A 22,445-nucleotide genomic window follows, 5' to 3' on the forward strand; every position below is an offset into this window, starting at 1 on the left:
CATTTTCCGCTGCTATCACGTTTAGTACATTAATAGGTAACATGCCTATTGGGACCGTGCAAGTTCGGCAAAGCGACCCCTATTTCTACGCTCTATACTAAAATTCGCACTTTTAATTATATTGGCCAATTATATTAGTCCTGGTTACTGGATAATTGTCAAGGCCAAAGTCCAAAAAAAATAATAAGAAGAAAAAATAAGATTCAGGTTATGTTATGAAAACGTCAACAATTGTATGTAGTAAATAAAATTAGTTATTAAAATAGTACTGCAAGCAAAATAAAATTAATTAAATTTACCTTTATATAATAATTGCATATCATATCAATATTGTGGAGCAATATATATTTTTTCTGCTTCATTGACAGAAGGTATGAAATATACGTCAATTTGACAATTTCAATTGACAATATGAATTATTTAAGATAGTTGCAATATTTAGGAGCGGCTAAAGATACAGTGCGGCTCCCTAATTTGCGCGTGCGTGTCCTCAACTCCAACGTTGCCGTTTCCGAGATAGTTTGAAGGACAAATTACGTTGAGAAACAAGAAACGCGTCTAACTTCAATTGTATTTTGTATTTGCCACTGTCACATCTTTGATTGGATTATTGGATATTGGATTTATTTTCATATTTTGGATCTAAGTTGGTTATGTATGTCCTGTTTTATTCATTAAAAAGGATTCCTAAATAAAAGTTTATTCTCAGATACAGATTATGCATGGTTTGACCCAAATCAATATGAAACAAGGACATTTATTGAAGCTATAAATATAATTTGTAAATAATTTTAAACTGTTAATTTTACAAGAATCACATAGACATTCTTTATAATTATTAATTTATACATTTTTGTGTAGAAATAAATATTTTTAGTAGGTATAGATATATAAGATGTAATTTCAATTAATTTGAATGCACAAATATGCTTGTGAAATTGTGGAAAAGTTTAGGATTTGTTAAAATTCTGGATTAAAAAGTACAGTTCAATTCAACAGATATAACATAATATACGTATGGCATTAACAATATAAACAGGTTAATACAATAAAACAAAGGTTTTTGGAATTTTAATCCTTTATTATTTAGATATAGCGCCAGTACTTTATGTCCCGGTTAAACCGCCATTAGCTAACCGGGGTTTAATCAGGACAGAAATGTATGCATAACATAGACATAAACACAATTGTACTTATTATTATGATTAGGAGTGCGAAATTGGAAAACTAAGGTGAGGGATAGGAAGCTGATTCTGGAACAGGTCAAGACCCACCATGGGTTGCGGAGCCAATGATGATGATATTATGATTATACATATTACAACGCAAGAGGCCCAAAGAGGTACTTTTCTGTCCCGATTAGCTAACCGAGGTTTAACGGGGACATAAGTCCCATAATCTATAAAGTTTTGAGCCAAAAGTATGTATCACTTTCATTTTCATGTCATCAGCATTTTTTTATTTAAACATACTGTCAAAAAAATTAATAAAAAAAACACCATAAAGCTAATTTTTCTATTATTATTTTTGTCCTTTAAAATAACTTCCTTGTTCATACATTTTTGCTAGTTGTGGAAGGCCTTTTAACAGAATGATATAAAATAAATTTTAAAGGATACTCAAAATCAAACACCAATATCATGTATTTATAAATTGCTAATAATAAAATACTTAAAATCAAATCAGTCACCAATATAATATACCTATTTATTTATAAATTTATTAACAAACTGCAGTCCAATAAAAATAAAATTATCAACATTATACTACATAACAATGATTTTCCTTTCATGTTCGAAGCATACACTACCAACATTCGTCGGAATATATTCTTTTTAGTATGTGTGTAGTAGAAGCATAGCATGTACTATAAAAACATTCTAAATTTCATGTTTTTTGCATGTACTTCGAAGAATATTCTCGGACCAAATATACTGAGCACATTCATGTATGTAGTTACTTAGAATATTCGTAAAAGTTTATTCTTGGAATAAACCTTTTAGGCTATTGATTATGTTCAAAATAAGAGAACTAAAAGGAACTACAATGTTAACCGGATTTTATTGTCTCATATCTGTCTCTAAATTAGAAAAAAACCATGGAGTGCTACCATTGAAATGAGTAAGTTTTTGAGAAAGGGGTGAATTAGTCCCTAGTCACAGGGCGAATTAGGGTGAGTTCTATGCACTTTTGATATAAACACATCTACAGGAAAATTGTTCCAGGTTAAATTTACTATCCAAACATCACATTTTAAAGTCAAAAATATTTTTTTTTTACAAAAATAATATATTCAAAATAAAAGCAAGAAAAAAACACGAAAGAAAGCAATTTTGTTTTTAGCCCCATAACTATTTTCCACAGGGATATAGGTATAGGCATTGCTTTAGCGAAAAATAACTTCCATCCTTCCTCTTTAAAATGAAGTTTGGTAAAATTCTCTAAGATTTATAGTTTCCGAAATAGGATTTTTCAAAGTTTGCCGCTCACAGCATTTTTGGGCAATTTTCCCCATTATTTCGCAAACTTTGTTCTGTAACTATTTCGTGCGCATTTCTACGTATATGCAATAGTAGAAAGAGAAATTAATTACCTTTAAAATAGTCTATTGTATAAGGTTATTTATACCTCTTTCTAAGGAAGTTATGCTTTTTCAAATTTCTCATTATGACTTTTTTTCTTGTAAGTTTAAGTATATACATTGTGGAATAAAAAAGCTTATTTTCTTTACTTTAAAATGGTGTATTGCAAAAAACTCTAGGACAATTTTTAAACACGATATCCGTAGAATATCCAAGAGTATCCGTAATTTGAGAAAAATTTTAAATTTTTTTTATTTTTTTCAATTAGAAAAATATGATTGCATATTATATCATAATTTTTTTTCATAAAGTTAATAATAAAAAAGTTTTCCATAGGGTTCCAATCTTGTTTAAAAATAGTCCCAGAATTTTTTACGATACACCATTTTAAAGTAAATAAAATAAGCTTTCTTTTTTATTAGACAATAATATACCTACCAATTATATACCTACATATACAATAAAAAAAGTTATAATGAGAAATTTAAAAATAATCGTAAAATATATCAAAAATCATTAAAAGTATAATAGTACATTATATACCGCGGCACTGAAGTAGTACATTTAATCCTGAAGGTAAAGTTTATGGCCCGACCGCAGGGAGGGCCATAATTTACCTGAAGGATTAAATGTACTTCAGTCGCAAGGTATATACGATACTTTTCGTACTTCCGGTATGATTTTATTAATTATTTCAATAATTTCAATCAGTTTTTTCTCTCTTCAACTCATTTAATAAACTGTCTTTAAAATAAGTTACCATAGTAACATTGCGTTGTGACAGTTATAATTTAGAAACATTGTCATTACTAGTGTCATTGTAAAGAAACATTGTTATTGATAATTATTGGTATCATGAGTGAAGAAGGTGTATCTGATATTGATAAAAGAGCAGCCGAAGTAGGTGAAGAATTGTTACCACCGAAATCTAGAAAACTATACGAGCAGCAGTACGATGCTTTTAAAAAGTGGTGCCGCTTAAAAAATGTGAGACAACCTACTGAAAATGCGCTGTTAGTCTACTTCGATGATAAATCAAAAGCGGTTTGTGCCTCAACTCTCTGGGCACATTACTCAATGCTGAAATCGGTTATTAACATTAGAGAAGATATTGATATAAGTAAATTTCCAAAATTATTAGCTTTTTTGAAGAGAAGAAATGAGGGATTTAAGCCAAAGAAGTCAAGAATTCTCACGTCTGAGCAGGTAGATCAGTTCTTACGGGAGGCTCCGGATGATAAATATTTAATGCTTAAGGTAAATTTGGAAATTTGTTTATATTCAGAAATTTTAAGAAATCAATTTTTCAATAAAATATCCCTTAAATTCGTTTGTTTGTGATTTAATCGTTCCGGGAGTTTCGTCAATATTTAATCCCGGAGGGATTAAATGTGACACTTTAGTACCTGTCACAAGGGAGTGAAGTTGTCACTTTAGGCCCGGAAGTACGAAAAACTTTTTAAAGGTAATTGACCTTTTTTCCTATTAAATGTAACATTGCATATACCTAAGGCTACGTAGAAAAAAGTTACAGAACAATGTTTGAGAAGTAACAAGGAAAATGGGCCAAAATCGCTGTGAGTGGCGAACTTTGAAAAATCATATTTTGGAAATCATAAATCATAGAGACTTCTACTAAATGTCATTTTAAAGAGTTAAGATTGAAGTTTTTTTTCTTGCTTTTCTTTTGAATATATTTTTGTAAAAAAAATATTTTTAACTTTAAAATGTAATGTTTCGATAGTAAATTTAACCTAGAACAATTTTCCTGCAGATGTGTTTGTACCAAAAGTGCATAGAACTCACCCTAATTCGTCCTGTGCCTAGGGATTAATTCACCCCTTTCTCAAAAACTCGCCCCTTTAAATGGTAGCACTCCGTGGGTTTTTCATATTTAAAAGTCCATTGACTATATGAAACAATAAAACCCCGTTAACGTTGTAGTTCCTTTCTAAAATACATAAGTAATCAATAGTCTATTTTTATCGAATATTGAATATCGAATCTACCAAGAACATGAAATTGTTATGTGGGAACCATTTAGGCTTGAGTTAAATGGAGAATAATCTTTTAAAACAAACACACACACACACACAACATTTAGTTACACTAGATTTGCTCCTGGTTGAAAATGTAGGTACTGCCACAGCTTGTTCGATTAAATAACAGCATCCTCCTTTTCCAGTATTTTAATGTTTTCTCTATTAACAACTGCAATATTATGTAAAAGTATAAAGCTGATATTATTCTTCAAACAAAAGGTAACTTGCATCTCATTTCACATACTAATATGGAGAATCTTTTCTGCATAAAATACCAAATATTCTTTCTATAACAATTCTTGAGGCAATTTGTGATTGATTATACAGCACTTCAACTACTGTCTGACTGAAGATTCTGCAATGGTGTTATTTTATATACCCATAATATGCAAAAGTATTTAAAAACTTCTAAACCTAAAATAGCACTTCCATATTGTATGATGGTTATGTTGTTCTTTAACTGACAAAATAATTAAATTCAACGTTTTACTCTTTTCAATGATCTTATATTTTCTTAATACCCTTTTACAGGTACAGGTAAAACAAAATAGAATTTTATTTTATAGGTTATTTTTATATTTACATTACAAAAATATTATGTCATTTGTCAAAATAAAAGATTCCTTGCAAGGAGTTTTTGAATTTGAATTTCCCGGCGATGTCAATGTGTAAACAACATGACAACGTTGTAAATATTTTGACGCATGCGCAAAGTAGGGAGCCGCACTGTATCTTTAGGCGCTCCTGCAATATTTCTCCGCGACTCGCGCACGGTCGTTTCTCGTTTCCCCTTCCAAGTACTTGCACACCGCGAATACAGTACCACCAATATCACCAAAATAAAATTTATTATAATTACTATACTACCTACTACTACTATACTATTACTAGGCTATACTATATTATAATTACTACTATACTACTATAATAATTACTACACTATTACTATAAAATTATCCACCTTATCCCTTTGTAAAAATAACCTCAATTTCCCGACTCCCAAATAAGAATAAATAAATTTGCTAAATAAAATTATAAAATTACTATACTATACTATACTATATTATAATTACTATACTATAATTACTATACTAATATATTATAATTACTATACTAATATATTATAATTACTATACTTTAACCGTTCTAAACTATGAAATTATCCACCACTTTGTAAAAATAAAATAACCTTAATGCCTCAATCTCAAATTGAAAATAAATTTTGCTGTCAACTCACTTGTGACGAAATGATAGAAACTTTTCTACGTATAGAATACTATAATGCAGGGAGTCCCACTTATTAGAAATATAATTATGTATTTTTCCTTTGGTGATATGTAGGTAAAAATATTCTACTTATATGCGAATGTGTAACTTTAAATCCAATATGTTTGCTTTTGTTAGTGATGCTTTTTTTTTAAATATCTAGGCATTGTTTTAATTTTTTATTATTTAGGTAGGTTTTGTTTAGTTAGAGGGTTCTTCCTCTTATTACTTTTATTTCTAGAATATTATTATTACTCTTTTTGCCTTACCTCTTGTCGGCTTTCTATTTATATTCCTCCAAACTTTTTTTGTATCATATCAACGTGAATACCTTTTACACCCATATCCTGATCAACTTTCGCCCACCACGTTTTTTTTAGTCTTCCTCTTCTATTTCTTCCAGGGATTAAGCATCTTCCTGCTATTTGTATGGGATGGTCCTCATCTCTATGTTGCTCATAACGTAACCACCTTAACCTGTTTCTTATTTTGTTAACAATAGAATCCACACCCAATTTCCTCTTATATACTCATTCCTAACTTTATCTTTTCCAGTTACTAAACTCGGTCAACAAATAACAAAGCATTCACATCTCACTAATATACAATTTCTGTTCATCCCAATGTTTCACTGCCAAACATTCAGTACCATACATCATAACTAGTCTTAATGCAGTCCTATAGAACTTACTTTTGAGTTTTATTGGTACCTTTCTATCACACAGTGCTCCACTTACCTCTTCCCATTTTTCATCCACTTAGCCCTAATTCTATTATAGACCTGGATCCCTTGTATGAAAAAAAAGTTGATTAATAGCAAGCTGAAAATTTGTTAATGGCTTAGCGGTGTCTAGTCGGACAAACTTTGATATACGGGAACACTGGAACAGGGGAAGTTTTAATTGTGGAACAGTTTAAAAATTTGGAACGTCAGATTAAGAATATGTCATGTATTTTGTCTGACAAACATCCAATTGATTTGTTACACTTTCATTAAACTCTCATGCAAAAATCAGATTGCTATTACTAACCAACATTAACCAACAGTACAATAGTACAATTACTAACCAACAGTAATAATAAAATGCCCAGTTGGTGACAAACACCAGTTTGATTTTTGCATGATAGTTTAATGAAAGGGTGACAAATCAATTGGATGTTTTGTCGGACAAAATACATGAGGATGTTTTCGTAATCTGACGTTCCAAATTTTTAAACTGTTGTACAATTAAAACTTCCCCTGTACATCAAAGTTTGTCCGACTCGACACCGTTAAGCCATTAACAAATTGTCAGCTTGCTAATAATCAACTTTTTTTTCATACGCGGGATCCAGGTCTATTACTTGTATCTAGTATCTCCATGTACTTTCTCATTGCTCAGTAATATCGGGGGATGGCCCGTTTCGGCGCCGGCGATTCGGCGCCAGCGATTCGGCGTCGGCGTTTCGGCGCCTGCCGGTTCGGCGCCCGCCGATTCGGCGCCGGCTGATTCGGCGACAGATACTTTGGCAAAGTGAGAGAGAAAAAAAATAGTTGTTAATGTATGATAGTCTGAAATTTTCTTTAACAAAAAATGTAGAGTCAGGAGAACAATTTTCGACATTTTAATTTTAGAAGATGTAAAATAATACCCGAAAGTTAGGTTTGGACCGAAGGGTTAGGTCTTCCTCCTTTGAAAATTGTACTGTATAATATATAATATATATAATATATTAATTTTTTAATTAATTATGTGCAATTAAATAGCTTACATTTACAAAAGTTGGAAAAAATAACATTTAATATATTTTTTTAGTGTGGTATAGATATAAATCAAGAGCCTCTTAAATTTCTAAAAAAGTAACGTAGGTATAATCTGGCGCCAAAACAGCCGACGCCGAATCGGCCGGCGCCGAACCGGCCGGCGCCGAACCGGCCGAAGCCGAATCGGCGGCGCCGAACCGGCCGCGCCGAACCGGCGGCGCCGAATAGTACTAGACCCGTAATATCGATCCTACATACATAAAACTATCATCTTGTGGAGCTCTTGTTTATCCCAGCTAACTACTCTATGTGGATTTGTAATACCATATTTAAAAGAATATTCTGTTTTCGTTGCTTGAACTCTGATCGTTACCATCTCATACATGTCTAGCAGCACTCACATATTCAGCCGGTATTCCTTTCCTACTTAGTACCAGTAGGTTTCCAGTAACTTTGTCATATGTTTCTCACGATTAATAAATACTATGTGCGAGTCTTTCTTTTTCTCTTTCTCAAGTTTTTCCATTAGCTGTCTTAAAATAAAAATTGCTGTTGTGGACCTGCCTTGCATAAATTCAAAATGACTTTAATTTCTAGAACCTTACACTAAATATTGTTTTCACCATAAATATACGATAATAAAAAATGTTTACTGAAAATAACTATTGCAAACTAAATAAAACACTAAATACCTAATGTTTAAAATTTTTTATTCTTTATTAAAAATCTCGGAAATCAAAGGAGGGGAGGCTCTTATTGGTGCAATGGCGAAGGTAAAACCCCTCTAAACCCCGCCTGGGACCCAGTAATATTTTGATTTTTAAAGTACAACTCTAGTATATTATAATGTTGTCTATAAAATAACATCATTACTTAACAATTCTTTAAAATTCAGACCTAAATTAAGTATGCGTATATTATAATCTTATAAGAAATTTCACAATATTTATGAATCAAGTAAAATCTATAAAAACAAACTAACATTCTTGTAAATTAGCCTATACAACTACAGTAGAACCCCGATCCGTGTGCAGATTATCCGGGCTGCGGATTATCCGTGCTATGATTTTCTATTACTCAAATTGAATTTTTAAGGTTTTATCAAAATAGCATCACTTTAATCACTCGACAGAAACTCTATATGCAGAAAAGGAGACTCATAATGAAAGATTTATTTTTTCTGTTATCTTTTTATGATAGGTAAGTACATATCATGCATAAGAAATTCTTATGAAATATTCTTATATGAATCATATACAGTGAGCACGTAAAGGTTGGAATAAATTCATTTTCTCAAGAACGGACGATTTTGGGAAAAAATCCCGAAACAGGTCAATTTTTATTTTTAAATTAAGACTTTTTGGCATATATGTCATACTAGTTACGTCACCCATCTGGGCGTGATGACGTCATCGATGTTTTTTTTTAATGAGAATAGGGGTCGTGTGATAGCTCATTTGAAAGGTAATTCAATTCTTTATTCAGTAATATAAACATTAACATAATTATTTATACAGGGTGCCCAAAAAAATTTTTTTTGAATTAAATTTATTGACATAAAAAGAAGAATGAGTGTAATTTATTTAATTCAAAATACATTTTACTGCTATCATAAAACAGGAAAAAATGTGTTTTTGGCAAATAAATATTGTTTTTGGCTTAAATTCAATATTAAAGCAGGTACCCACCAGCCTCGTGACAATTTGAACATTTAATTTAAGCAAAAAGCAATGATTATTTTTCAAATATACATTTTTTATTGTTTTCTGCGAGCAGTAAAATGTATTTTGAAATAAATAAATTACATACATTCTTCTTTTTATGTCAATAAATTTAATACAAAAAAAAATTTTTTGGACACCCTGTATAAATAATTATGTTAATGTTTATATTACTGAATAGAGAATTGAATTACCTTTCAAATGAGCTATCACACGACTACTAGTCTCATTTAAAAAAATCATCAATGACGTCATCACGCCCAGATGGGTGACGTCACTAGTATTATATATATGCCAAAAAGTCGTAATTTAAAATTAAAAATTGACCTGTTTTGGGATTTTTTTCAAAAGTCGTCCATTCTCGAGAAAATGAATTTATTCCAACCTTTACGTGCTCACTGTATAAGAAATTAATGATTGGATCATCTGTGCTTTTCAATTATCCGTGCCACTTCCGGTCACGAGGAGCACGGATAATTGGGGTGCTAAGTACCTACTGTATAATACAAATTTAATACAGATACAAAACAAAAAACATTTGTGAGCTAAAAAACTATCTTAATATCAAATTCAATGTTTACTCAGTTTCTCTTTTTATTTTCTCCCAAACACCTTGCAGCATCATCTAAAACAGAGTTAGTATTATTCATAAGGTATTTTTCAGCTCATATACTTTACAGTTGCACTGGTAACAGTGAATACAAAAAATGTTACAAACTCTACAAAACAATGTGTAAGGCTGTTGTCTCCAATAGATGTTGTAGGCTGCGTATGTCACGCTGTAGGAAAATTGTTCATTTTCGTTCTTTTAATAAACTTTGAAGGACAGAAAACTATCTTACAACCGAAAAGAGTTACAGAAAAGAGTAATTCTAAAACAAATTCAAATTACAGAGTAATTTGTAGTAGCCACCGACTTAACTGGTGGTATCCAATAGATGCCTTAGGCCGTGTACAGTGTTTATTGGAGACCACTGCCTTACACTCACTTTCATATACCTGTGTTAAAGTTACATTATGTAATTTAATAGGATCCCTACCTGAAATTGCTCATGTATCTTCACATTCTTGAATCTCTTGAAATTTTATTGGGTGGCACCTCATTAATTTCTCTACAACCATTTTTTCTTGTAGTTTTTACAGATGCATGGTTCAGCATGTCCAGCATGTGTTTTCCAATACATAACTGATAGAAAGCTGTCCTTGATCTCACAGTTTGCAAATCAGTCTGGAGGGACAATGAATGGAACAGGTTTCTCTGTCCTAATTATTTTATAGTTGGGCTTATATCCTAAAGATAGACAAGTACCTATAAGTTTTAATTATTGCAACTAATAAAGGACTTACCACATCAATGAATATAATATACTCTCCTAGCATCTATACTCCTTGCATATTATTATGTTATTTCTGTTACACTCATAGCATGAAATTGATTAAAAACTATACTCATAGTATAAATCATCTTGTTTCTTTGTGTGAACTGTTCTAGACCTTACATAACTTGTCTCAACTTTCTGCATATCTTTCCACGTCTTCATATTTCCATTATTGAACAAATTTTTCAAAAACAAGAAACAAGAAAGTGTCAATCAGACAGACAAAAAATATACTTACATAACCACAAAAATTCATCAAAATCCATATGTCTATCTATGTCAAAATCAGATGATAACGACCAATCACTGCTTACGTCCGTGTGGAATTTAGTAGTCTGTTGGGAATTTGGGAACACCTCTTCTACTACGTCTATACTCTGCTAATTTGCATAAATGCGATCGCATCGCTTGAAACGAAAGTGCACGGAGTCCCGCTGCAGGAGCGGATTCGCTAAAATTAAGGGGCAAGGAACAAAATGCAAGATTTTGACGCCTGTTAAAATTTTCAATGTGTTTTAAATGTAATCATTTTTTTAGAATCCTGAGAAAACTAATATGTAAGTATTTTTGAAAAATTTAAACGCAGAATGAAAAATTACTTTATTACCGAGGGCCGAAAGTCCCTTGGAATGAATTAAAAGTTTCTTTTGAATGAGATATTTGAAATTAAAAATCACACTAAATTTTCTCTTAGTTTTTCACCCCTGTAACTTATTAAAATAAACATTATAGAAGTTTTCAGGGACTTTCGGCCCTCGATAATAACGTAACGGCTTAAAGCCGAAAGTTTGTACCCATCCCCTTAAAAAAAGTTACAAGTCTTCAAGTAGATATAGTATTTTAATTGGGTTGGAATAATAAATATAAATTTAAATATCATATCATTATATTTATTGCGTATTTATATCTATGTAGTTATAGGTATATTATTACGTACAATGAAATAAGAGAAATCAACAAATAAAGAAATTAAGGAAAATAATGATAATAACAGTAAAAGATTAAAAGAGTGGTAGCAAAAATCAGAATTAAAAAAGATAACATTATAAACAACAAGATAACATTATAAAAAATAACAGAAAATAACATAGAAAAATAAAATTTGAAGTTTAGACGGAAAAAAATAAATACAAATTACAACTCTATGTCACTATCGCTGTCATCTTCACTAGAATCGTCATCATCTAATGTTATAATTATTGGTTTAATATGTGAGGTTAATGTTCTGTAATGGTCTTCCGTTTTTATAACATGTGAAACATAATTTTGCCACAGTGTTGGGGAAATATTTTTTATTTCTTCTACAACATGTGACACCGATTGGCTACTAAATTTGGGACTGCAGTTGTTTCACCGTAAACTTTCCTTAAGTTGGCTCCAGATTAATTCAATGGGGTTGAAGACACTGTAGTAAGGAGGTAATCGCAATACATTATGACCATCACGTTTGGCTAATTCGTCTATAACAAACTGTTTCTCAAACACTTTTGTGTGAAGAACTTCCAACATTTCTTTTTTTGTATATGTTTCTTCAAAGTACAAATCATTGTCATACAAAAAATCAGATATTTGTTTTTTTGTCGAACCTACACCGGGGATTAATGACACTTTTTGGAGGCAAATTTGGCAACACCTTCTTTTCAAACCATTCCTTAAACAAGCTACTCGTCATATTTTCATGGTAATCCAGCTTTGAATCTTTAATGTTTTTTGCCGATAGTAAAAAACTTTCCCCTCCAAGCCAGCCATACATAATTATGTGTAAAGCTATAGAATAATAATTAGATAGAGGTATATCTTATCTTTAACTAATGCACTTGCTAATGATTCTTTAATTTTTTTATTTAAAGATAGAAAGCTTCATTATCGGAAGTCCATTTTGTTTAAAATGAAAACGATATAAAATAGATTCCCAGATAACAATATAAACTTGTTTCAAACTTGCAACAAGTTTGATACATCAAACATGAAAGCTTGCTGTAGGTTTGCCTTGGCAACTTTGCAAACTTGCAGCAAGGTTAAATCAAACTTGCTAGTTGGTGTGTGACAAACTTGCATGAAGTTTGTTTTTTCATACTTGATACAAACTTGATATAACAAACTTTCTGAAGGTTTGTTCTTGTTTTGTTGCATGAAGTTTGTTTTTTAAAACTTGCTTAAGGTTTGTTTTGAGATACTAGCCACAATTTGAATAAAACAATGCGTGAATAAAAAATACAATACCATTTTATATAACTATTTATTAATCACTCGACTAAAATACAATCTATTGTATAAAATTATTCATTGGAACTTACATTAAACACCCTAGCTTCAGATTCCGATGCTTGGTTTTGTCTATCAGCTCTGAAACAAATAGAAATTGTTAAAAACTCCTGCTGTGTGAACAGAATTAATCTATGTTATTAAAAGAGGTCAAAAGATGTTAAAGTAACAATTTTACAATAAAACCTAAAATTTATTTATTATATATATTTTATTTTAAATAGTATGTGAGTACAGTTAGAAGCTACAAAAAAAAACATAAAAAGACTTACCTCTACCTCAATGCCACCAGAGTTGACCAGAGCAAAATGAGAATGTACTAATCTGTAATGCAGTAAGCATGCAGTTTGGTCTATTAACAATGAAGAAAATAGGCTTCAGCTTAGTAATAATAATTAAGGTAATAATCTCGGAGAATTGTACGGAAAATTTAAGTTGTAAAAAACTTGAAGAAAAATATCAACATAACCACAAACCACAACAAACTATCACCGCGTACTGGCGCGTACAGTACGCATAGTTTTTACGCATTATTTTTCCCGTGTTGCCAGCCATCGAGTAAGCTTTTTCCCTCAACTTAACTTAAAAATTCTCACTTTCTCAAATATTTTGATTTTTTTAAATATTGTGTAATTTGGACTGGAGCAAAAATTCCCTTTTGAGATAACTTTTTCAATTGTATGTTGAAAATTCTAGCAAACACAGAAATTTCCCTCCGGGTGGCAACACTTTCGTTGTCGTGGGCGGGACATCAGTCGGGGCGCCGAACGAAAACCGAATCGAAGCTAAGCTTGAAGCAAAGTTGTTACAAACTTGAATAATCATCTTTGTCATAACAATATTGCAGCAAACTTGTCACAAACTTGCCTCGTCATATTTGCCGCAGCAATGAAAAATCAAACTTGCCACAAGTTTACATGCTATCTGGGTTATAATCTAACTCTATAAAATTCACGTAATGAGCGCATTGGACATAAAAATTGTTTGTGATCGTTTGTAATTGATTCCAAACAAGTTAATTTCAGATGCGTAAACTAATTCGTCTACAGCAAACAAAATTTTTAATACGAAGCATTGTCTAGAAATTTTAATTTTAATAATTTATTTGCATTGGCAGATAACGAGTCAGTTCTATAAATAATATAAAGTCCGGCCCTAGTAAGCTGTTCCAATACTATTGCCACCCGTCGCAAAGACAATTGAGGGATTAGTAACGTCAACTATTTATTATGATACTAAATCGGTAGGGACAACCCACCAGCGTCAGGCCAAATTTCTTATATCGTGACGCAAAGAATATATTACATTTTTTGCCCTACCCACTTTTATAACCGAGTTACAGGGTGTTTTATCGATATTGCAATTTCATTCCTGAGCCATAACTTTAGAACCACCCTGTATATTTTTTCGATATTTGGTACACCATCTCATCCAACACCCAAATGACAACATACTAATCACAAGAAAAATCCAGGTCCGGATTAACAAAAAATTATAAAGTAATTGTCATCTTAAAACAACACCCTGTATATTGAAATTCTGAAAATCTGCTTGCATACTTGAAAAGAGCACAAAAAACTAAGTCTAATCGTTCGCTTCAATTTTCCGGTCAGACAATGTTATGACTTTAATTTTGAAATTATATTGAATTTTTTAAGAACTCTAGACATTAACGTTTAACTACCCGCGCATCAAGTTATAACATAACTACACGCGTGGCGTACTTTGTACGCCACAAGAAAATACACTTAAAAACAGCGGATTTGTTTAATTTTTTTTGAAAAAATACACTTAGTTGTTTGTTATAAACCTTATTCGGCATCAGTGAATACTTGGAGTTCCTTTTCAGTAAGCCAATTGGGATTTATAACTGGAATCATGGAATAACTGGATTCAATGATAAATAAAATTACTAATAAAAAATTTTTTTAAATGTGATTTTTTACAGGAGAAAAAGTATTGTTTACAAAGAAAAATATATTTTTTGCCATAATGACTAAAAAACAATTAAAATATGTACTTATATTACGACTTTAGTAATATAATCCTGGGGTATATTGTCCACCACCGGAAACAACAAATAATAAAATGTAAATTACGATCTTTTCAGAACGCCGATTATAACGAAACTAAAACCAAATTGTAAAGCACATTCCAGTGATAGGTTAGAAAAATAAGCAAGGTCAAAAATTAAATTTTTAAATATATTTCCAGTAGAATTCTTATATCTGGCGTACAAAGTACGCCAGCGCGTGTAGTTAAAGGTTAAAAAGCAGGTATTGAATTAAAAGCTATTGAATAAATACTCATTTTAAAATTAATCAATACTTATTTACCACATTGGAACGACCAAGTTATTAATCACAAGAAAAATCCAGGTCCGGATTAACAAAAAAACATAAAGTAATTTTAAACATAAACAACACTCTGTATATTGAAATTTTCAAAATTTGTTTGCACATTTGAAAAGACCACAAAAATCTGAGTTTATCGGTTTGCATTAATTTTTTGTGAAGAAAATTTAATGGCTTTAATTTTGAAATTAAATATATTGATACTTTTAAGAACACTGAAATTAAAAAGCAGATTTTTATAGCACTTTAACAATAATTTATTAACGTTATTAAATAAATACCCATTTTAAAAATAATTAATATTTATTTACGACATTCTAATGACCCACTTACAAAACACAATAAAAATCCAGGTCGGGATTAACAAAACAATATAAAGTAATTGTAACTTTGAAACCAACACCCTGTTATTGAAATTTTCAAAATCCGTTTGCACATAGGTATGAAAAGAGCACAAAAACTAAGTTTAATCGTTTGCTTTAATTTTTTGGCCAGACAATTTAATGAATTTAATTTTGAAATTATATCGAAATTTTTAAGAACTCTGGGAACTCATAAAAAAAATTTCTATATAATTTCAAAAGTAATGTCATTAAATTGCCTGCACAAAAAATTAAATCGGGACATTAAACTTAGTTTTTCGTGCTCTCTTTAGGTGTGCAAACGTATTTTAAAAATTTCAATATACAGGGTGTTTTTTCAAGGTCAAAATAATTACTTTGTATTTTGTTGTTAATACGGACCTGGATTTTTCTTGCGATTAATAAGTGAGTCCTTCGAACGCAGTAAATAATAACTTATTATTTTTAAAATCAGTATTTACTCATTAACTTGAATGATTTATTATTAAAAGTGCTTTAAAAACCTGCTTATAAATTTCAGGGTTCTTAAAAATTTGAATATACCTAAGTATTTAATTTCAAAATTAAAGTTAATAAATTTTTGCACAAAAAATCAAAGTGAACCGGTAAACTCGTATTTTTATGGTCTTTTCAAATGTGCAAACAAATTTTAAAAATGTCCATATACAGGGTGTTGTTTCAAGGTCACAATGACTTTATGTTTTTTGTTAATCCGGACCTGAATTTTTGTTGTGATTAATAATTGGGTCTTTCTAATGTGGTAAATAAGTATTGATTCATTTTAAAATGAGTATATATTCAATAACTTTAATAATTTATAATTAAAAGTTAATAATACCTGCTTTTTGATGTTGACTTCTTAAAAAATTCAATATAATTTCAAAATTAAGGTCAAAAAATTGTCTGGCCGAAAAATCGATGCAAAACATTAGACTTTGTTTTTTGTGCTCTTTTCAAATGTGCAAACAGATTTTCAAAATTTCAATATACAGGGTGTTGTTTTAAGGTCACAACTACTTTATAATTTTTTGTTAATCCGGACCTGGATTTTTCTTGTAATTAGTATGTCGGTCGTTTGGGTTTTGAATGAGACATATGTGTACCATATATTAAAAAAATATACAGGGTGGTTCTAAGGTTATGGCTTCGGAAAGAAATGAGAAAAATCGATAAAACACCCTTTAACTCGAATATAAAAGTCGGTAGGGCAAAAAATTTAGTATACCTAGAACGGCCTCGGTGACCTCTATTCACCATTAAAGTATTTCCGTTTCCCAATGAAACACCCTGTATAATAAAGAAAGAACACAAAAATATACTTAACAAATGGGAAGCAATAAGTGAAAGAATACTGATGATAGAATTAAAATGCAAGAACCACATTAAGACAATAATAGCAACTTATGGACCAGATGAAAATGAAAAAACGGAAGAGAAAGATAAATACTGGAATGAACTGCAAGAGACTGTAGAAGAGTGTAGAGGAATATATATATATATATATATATATATATATATATATATATATATATATATATATATATATATATATATATATATATATATCAATAATATACTATATGTATATTAGTAGAAAGAAATAATAGAAACTCAGTAAGGGATGCTAGAGTCAAGAGAAGCTATGAGATAAATAGTGATCATTACTTGCTGATAGCTAAATTCAGATGCGAAGAAAATAGATCAGAGACATGCAGGGAATCCTTTAAAAATATTGTAATACAAGCAGCAAAGGACGCCTGTGGGACTTACAATGAAGACAACAATAAGAAACAAACATCTTGGTGGATGAATGAAATTAAAGAACAAGTAAGAAAAAAGAAGAAAATATGGAAAGAATATTTAAATAATAGAACAGAAGCAAATTATGCAAGTTACAAGGAACAGAGAAACATAGTAAAACAAATGGTAATGAGCGAGAAACAGAGAAGTTGGGCAGAATTTGGAGAAAAAATGAAAAGAGATAATAAAGGTAATCAGAAGCTATTCTACAAAATACTCAAAAATCTTAGAAAAGAAAAAGTAGATATAAATACAACTGCAATAAAAAACGAAGTTGGGAAGATACTAATAGAGGAGAAGAGATAATGGAAAGATGGAAAGAATACTTCAAAAATCTACTAAACACAGAACAGAAAGCAGAAAATCAAGATAATGAAATGGAAGAGGAAGAATGGAATATAAAAAGAGAGGTACTAAATGAAGAGATAACTAGAGAAGAGTTAAAAGAAGCAATAAGGAGTCTAAAGAACGGCAAAGCACCAGGAAGAGATAATATACAGTCGAGTCCGCGAATCTTTACCCGTGCGTCATCATTTAAAGCATACAAAATAAGTCGATGATAAGTCGGACATTGAAATTTACTTAATGCAACAGCAAGTGACAGTAAGTGACTTGCTGTTGCGTTTAGTAAATTTCAATTTCCGACTTTTCATCGACTTATTTCGTATGCTTTAAATGATGACGCACGGGTAAACATTCCCGGGCTCAACTGTAACATCGGAAATGATAAAATATATGGGAAATAGTGGAAAACTATCATTAGATATATGTATACAGGGTGTAACAAAAATGCAGGTCATAAATTAAATCACATATTCTGGGACTAAAAAGATAGATGGATTTATACTAAGTTACCTTAGTACAAATGTGCACATAAAAAAAGTTACAGCCCTTTGAAGTTACAAAATGAAAATCGATTTTTCCAATATATCGAAAACTCTTTTTATGATTTTTTATTGAAAATGGACAAGTGGCATTCTTTTGGCAGGAAAATCTTAAAAAAAATTATAGTGAAATTTGTGCACCCCATAAAAATTGTATGGGGGTTTTGTTCCCTTAAACCCCCCCCCCCCCCCAACTTCCAAACTTTTGCGTACGTTCCAATTAAATTAATATTGTGGTACCATTAGTTAAACACAATATTTTTAAAACTTTTTTGCCTCTTAGTATTTTTTCGATAATCTAGTTTTTATCGAGATGCGGCTTCTTTTTAATATGTTTACATAAAAATTGTATGCGAGTTTTGTTCCTTTAAACCATCCAAATATTTGTATACATTCCAATTAGACTATTATTGTGGTACCATTAGTTAAACACAGTGTTTTTAAAACTTTTTTGCCTCTCTGCAATCTAAAATTGCATTCCCTACCTGTCTGTGTTTGTTTGCTTTGTAAGTTTTAGAAAGCACATACAGTTGAGTCCCCGAGTCTTTACCCGTGCGTCATCATTTAAAGCATACGAAATAAGTCGGAAATTTACTAAACGTAACAGTAAGTGACAGAAAGTGGGTATTATTCCGATCACGGGTTATAGTATAAAATTTGACGTTATCAAATAAATAGAATGTCAAATTTAAGTTTTGCTTTAAAATTTTGGTGCATAATTACAGCTACATTTGAAGTAGCTTAATAAATTCTTTTATTATCATTGATTAATAAATAAATAAACAATTTATAAAAAAATTCGATAACATATTTTCTTTTTATTTTATTCACTTTGGCGGAACATTAAACACAAGCTTTCCTTAACTGTGACAACAATGAGGTTATTTGTACGTTGTCAAAATTTATCGTAAATTAACATAAACTTATACAATTTTTAACTCCAATATAAAATTAGTTGTGAAAACAACTGTTTGTATACTATGAAAAAACTTCAAAATGCAAAAATTCGACAAAATAACAGCAAAAAATTTTACAAACTGACAGCCACAAAAGTAAACAAACCAAAACGTCAGAAATTGTACTTCAAAAATGTGAAAACATCTTCAATCGTCTTTCTTTGTACTTATCTCTTTTCAATGCACTGAGTTTAGATCGTTCATAAAAATAACATGTGTTTTTACTTAATAACAGGCGGCAGCTGGTTTGTCATTAGTTTCATGCGTGGACGAAAATGATGCTAGATAAAAAGTATGTGTTTTATCTCGCCAGGTATTAATGATACACGGGTAAAGACTCACGGACTCAACTGTATTTGGGTTGTTTACCGGAACTTGGCTTCAGTAGAAGTCTTTAGTTCTTCAGATCTAAAACTTCGAACTGTTTTAAGTAGATGTCGCTACAGCGTTTGTAAGCGAATTATCTGTATAATTCTGCATAGGGAGACAGCTTATTTTTTTCAGTTCAGAGTAGGTAGACCATAGAGTCTCTGATGATTGCTAAGAGGGTGAAACTTACATAAGAGGATGTTTGGTCGCCTCTGAAACGACTTAAATTATAAGATGTCTTTCATTTTTATTTTCTATCAATTTTACTCCTATCTTAGTACATGGAACCAAGATTCGGTGGATTTTTGAAATAAATGAATAAACAGCTAGTGGAATGCAATTTTAGATTCACTTTAGTCTCCTTCTATTTTATCGTTCATTTGCTTTGCAAGTTTTAGAAAGCACGAATTTGGGTTGTTTACCAGAACTTGGTTCCGGTATTTAGTTCTTCGGATCTAAAACTTCGAACTACGTTACTAATAATTGTTTGTTTAATTATAATTTATTTTGTAGAGTGATAGGTAAACCATCCGAGGATGAATGGCCAGAGGAAAGCGTTTCCATAAAATGGGAATCTTTTAACGTCATTAATCAAATTAGGATTGACCAAATATCACCCACTATGTGTGAAACTGTATGTGATTTGATAACGGTGAGCATATTTTTATAAACTAAAAGTCAAACAATTATGAATGCACGTCATAGATTTAATGACATCATAACCCACCGGTACAAACTTGACATCAAACAACTTTAACAAATTTTTGGTCATATATTAGTTTTTCGCTACCGTCAAGTATATCAGGAAAGCGCTATTGCCAAATGAATAACATTATGTATTTAACACAGCAACTACCGGCTACACTGTTTCTCTTTGTCTCTAAGAATGTGAAACAAAGTGTAAACACCTGCAATAGGGCTTTTCATCGATTGTCATTTGTTTCGAGCTTCTGTCATGTGTCACATAATATTAATATATCTACGCCATACGTCTTTGGTGTGTATCATTGTTATATACAATGTTATATACCAATAACGTATGACGTAGATGTATTAAAATTATGTGACACATGACAGAAGCTCGAAACAAATGACTGTGAATGAAAAGCCCTATATAAGTGTCAAAGTCATGTCCTCTAGAAGATTATGTAAGATTTTTGTTTGTGGCTTTTACGGCAGTCAATGGGAGCAAGAATAGGATATTACCTCCGAATTCTATCCTACTGCATGGATTTTAATAAAATTTTGGGCCCAGCCTCTACTGATCTCCTAATTCAAAGTCTACCCTATGCCGATGTGTGCTTTTATCTTGGCGGTGGTTCCCACCCATTCTTAGGGGTGGAAAATTTTTTGGTTAAAATTACCACGGAATTCGATAGAGAACCTAATTCTAAGCAAAAAGTGTTCTATAATTTTTTTTTGAAAACTCAGTACTTTTTGAGATATTCGTGGTTGAAAATTGGACATTTTCATTGACACATAATACCTTTTCGAACGGTTTTTTGCGAATAACTTAAAAACTATGCATCTAACTAAAAAAACTATATTAAACATTTTTGTAGGCTATAAAAAAACAAAGAGACACTTGCCTTCATAAATCTTCTAGTTATAATACAAAAAGAGATATGGTAGGTGAAAATAGTTTGTTCTTTGATACAGTCTCAAATTGGTGTATTCAACTTGAAATAACAGAGAAACGGTCGATTTTAGGTGTATAATGCTACTTATACCTTTTGTAGCGCTTGAAAAGACCTTTAAAATGAGCTTATATTAAAGGTCCATTACATTAAAACTAAGCGAGATATGCTACAAACAAAATTGATAACTAATGTATTTTAAGAAAAAATGAGAAGTAATTTTAACCCTCATCCACCAAAATGTAAATGCATGGTTTTCCTTCCACAATACTTTTTATTATAGTGTTATTTCTATGTTCAAAAAGTGGGAAGGGTTTAAAATGAATGGTTTTTGAAAAAAAAAAGATCAAATTATAGAGAGCATTTTTAAATTTTCTTAAAAATCTTCCTTTTTCGCCATGTAACTTGAAAATGATAAGAGATACAGTAATGAAAAATAAAAAGGAAATTTTTATCTGAAAAAGCCCTACATTTTTGTATGGTATCTTTTTTTCGTATCTCTTATCTTTTTCGAGTTACATGGAGGAGATAAAAGATTTTTAAGAATATTTAAAAGTGCGCTCTGTAATTTGATCTTATTTTTTTCAAAAACCATTCATTTTAATCCAGTCCAACTTTTTGAACATAGAAATAACACTATAATAAAAAGTATTGCAGAAGGAAAACGATGTATTTAAATTCTGATGGATGAGGGGTTAAATATACTTCTCATTTCTTCTTAAAATACATTAGTCATAAACTTTTTTGCAGAATATCTCGCTTAGTTTGAATGTAATCGACATTTAGTATTGCTCATTTTAAAGGTCTTTTCAAGCACTACAAAACTTATTAATATCATTATACACCTAAAATCGACAGTTTCTCTGTTATTTCAAGTTGAATACACCGATTTGAGCATGCAGCAAAAAAACAAACTTTTCTTACCTACCATATCCGTCTTTGTATTTTAACTAGAAGATTTATGAAGGAACGAATCTCTTTGTTTTTTTATAACCTACAGAAATATTTTATATAGTTTTTTTGTTAGATGCATAGTTTTTAAGGTATTCGCAAAAATCCGTCCAAAAAGGTGTCATTTTTCAAT

At 30.8% G+C, this 22,445-nt stretch overlaps 1 protein-coding gene and 1 long non-coding RNA gene across 3 annotated transcripts in view; one reads left to right on the plus strand and one right to left on the minus strand.

Annotated features, from left to right (window-relative positions):
* The window catches only part of LOC114328612 (cyclin-dependent kinase 4), a 109,747-nt gene that overhangs the window by 85,851 nt on the left and 1,451 nt on the right, over window positions 1-22,445 (plus strand). Inside the window, exon 6 of the mRNA XM_028277503.2 lies at window positions 20,238-20,376. Within this exon, the coding sequence (XP_028133304.1) occupies window positions 20,238-20,376 (139 nt within the window). The remainder of the gene's footprint in view (window positions 1-20,237; window positions 20,377-22,445) is intronic.
* Window positions 8,328-11,173, minus strand: LOC126887033 (uncharacterized). Of its 2 annotated transcripts, XR_007698931.1 has the most exons (3): window positions 10,703-11,173; window positions 10,396-10,646; window positions 8,328-9,980 (listed from the first exon to the last, which is right to left on the minus strand). It is a non-coding gene; the product is annotated as an uncharacterized LOC126887033 (long non-coding RNA). The 2 variants fall into 2 exon arrangements; XR_007698930.1 differs by having other exon boundaries at window positions 8,328-10,646.

This window comes from Diabrotica virgifera, chromosome 6, assembly GCF_917563875.1.
Source record: "Diabrotica virgifera virgifera chromosome 6, PGI_DIABVI_V3a".
NCBI classification, from domain to species: Eukaryota; Metazoa; Arthropoda; class Insecta; order Coleoptera; family Chrysomelidae; genus Diabrotica; species Diabrotica virgifera.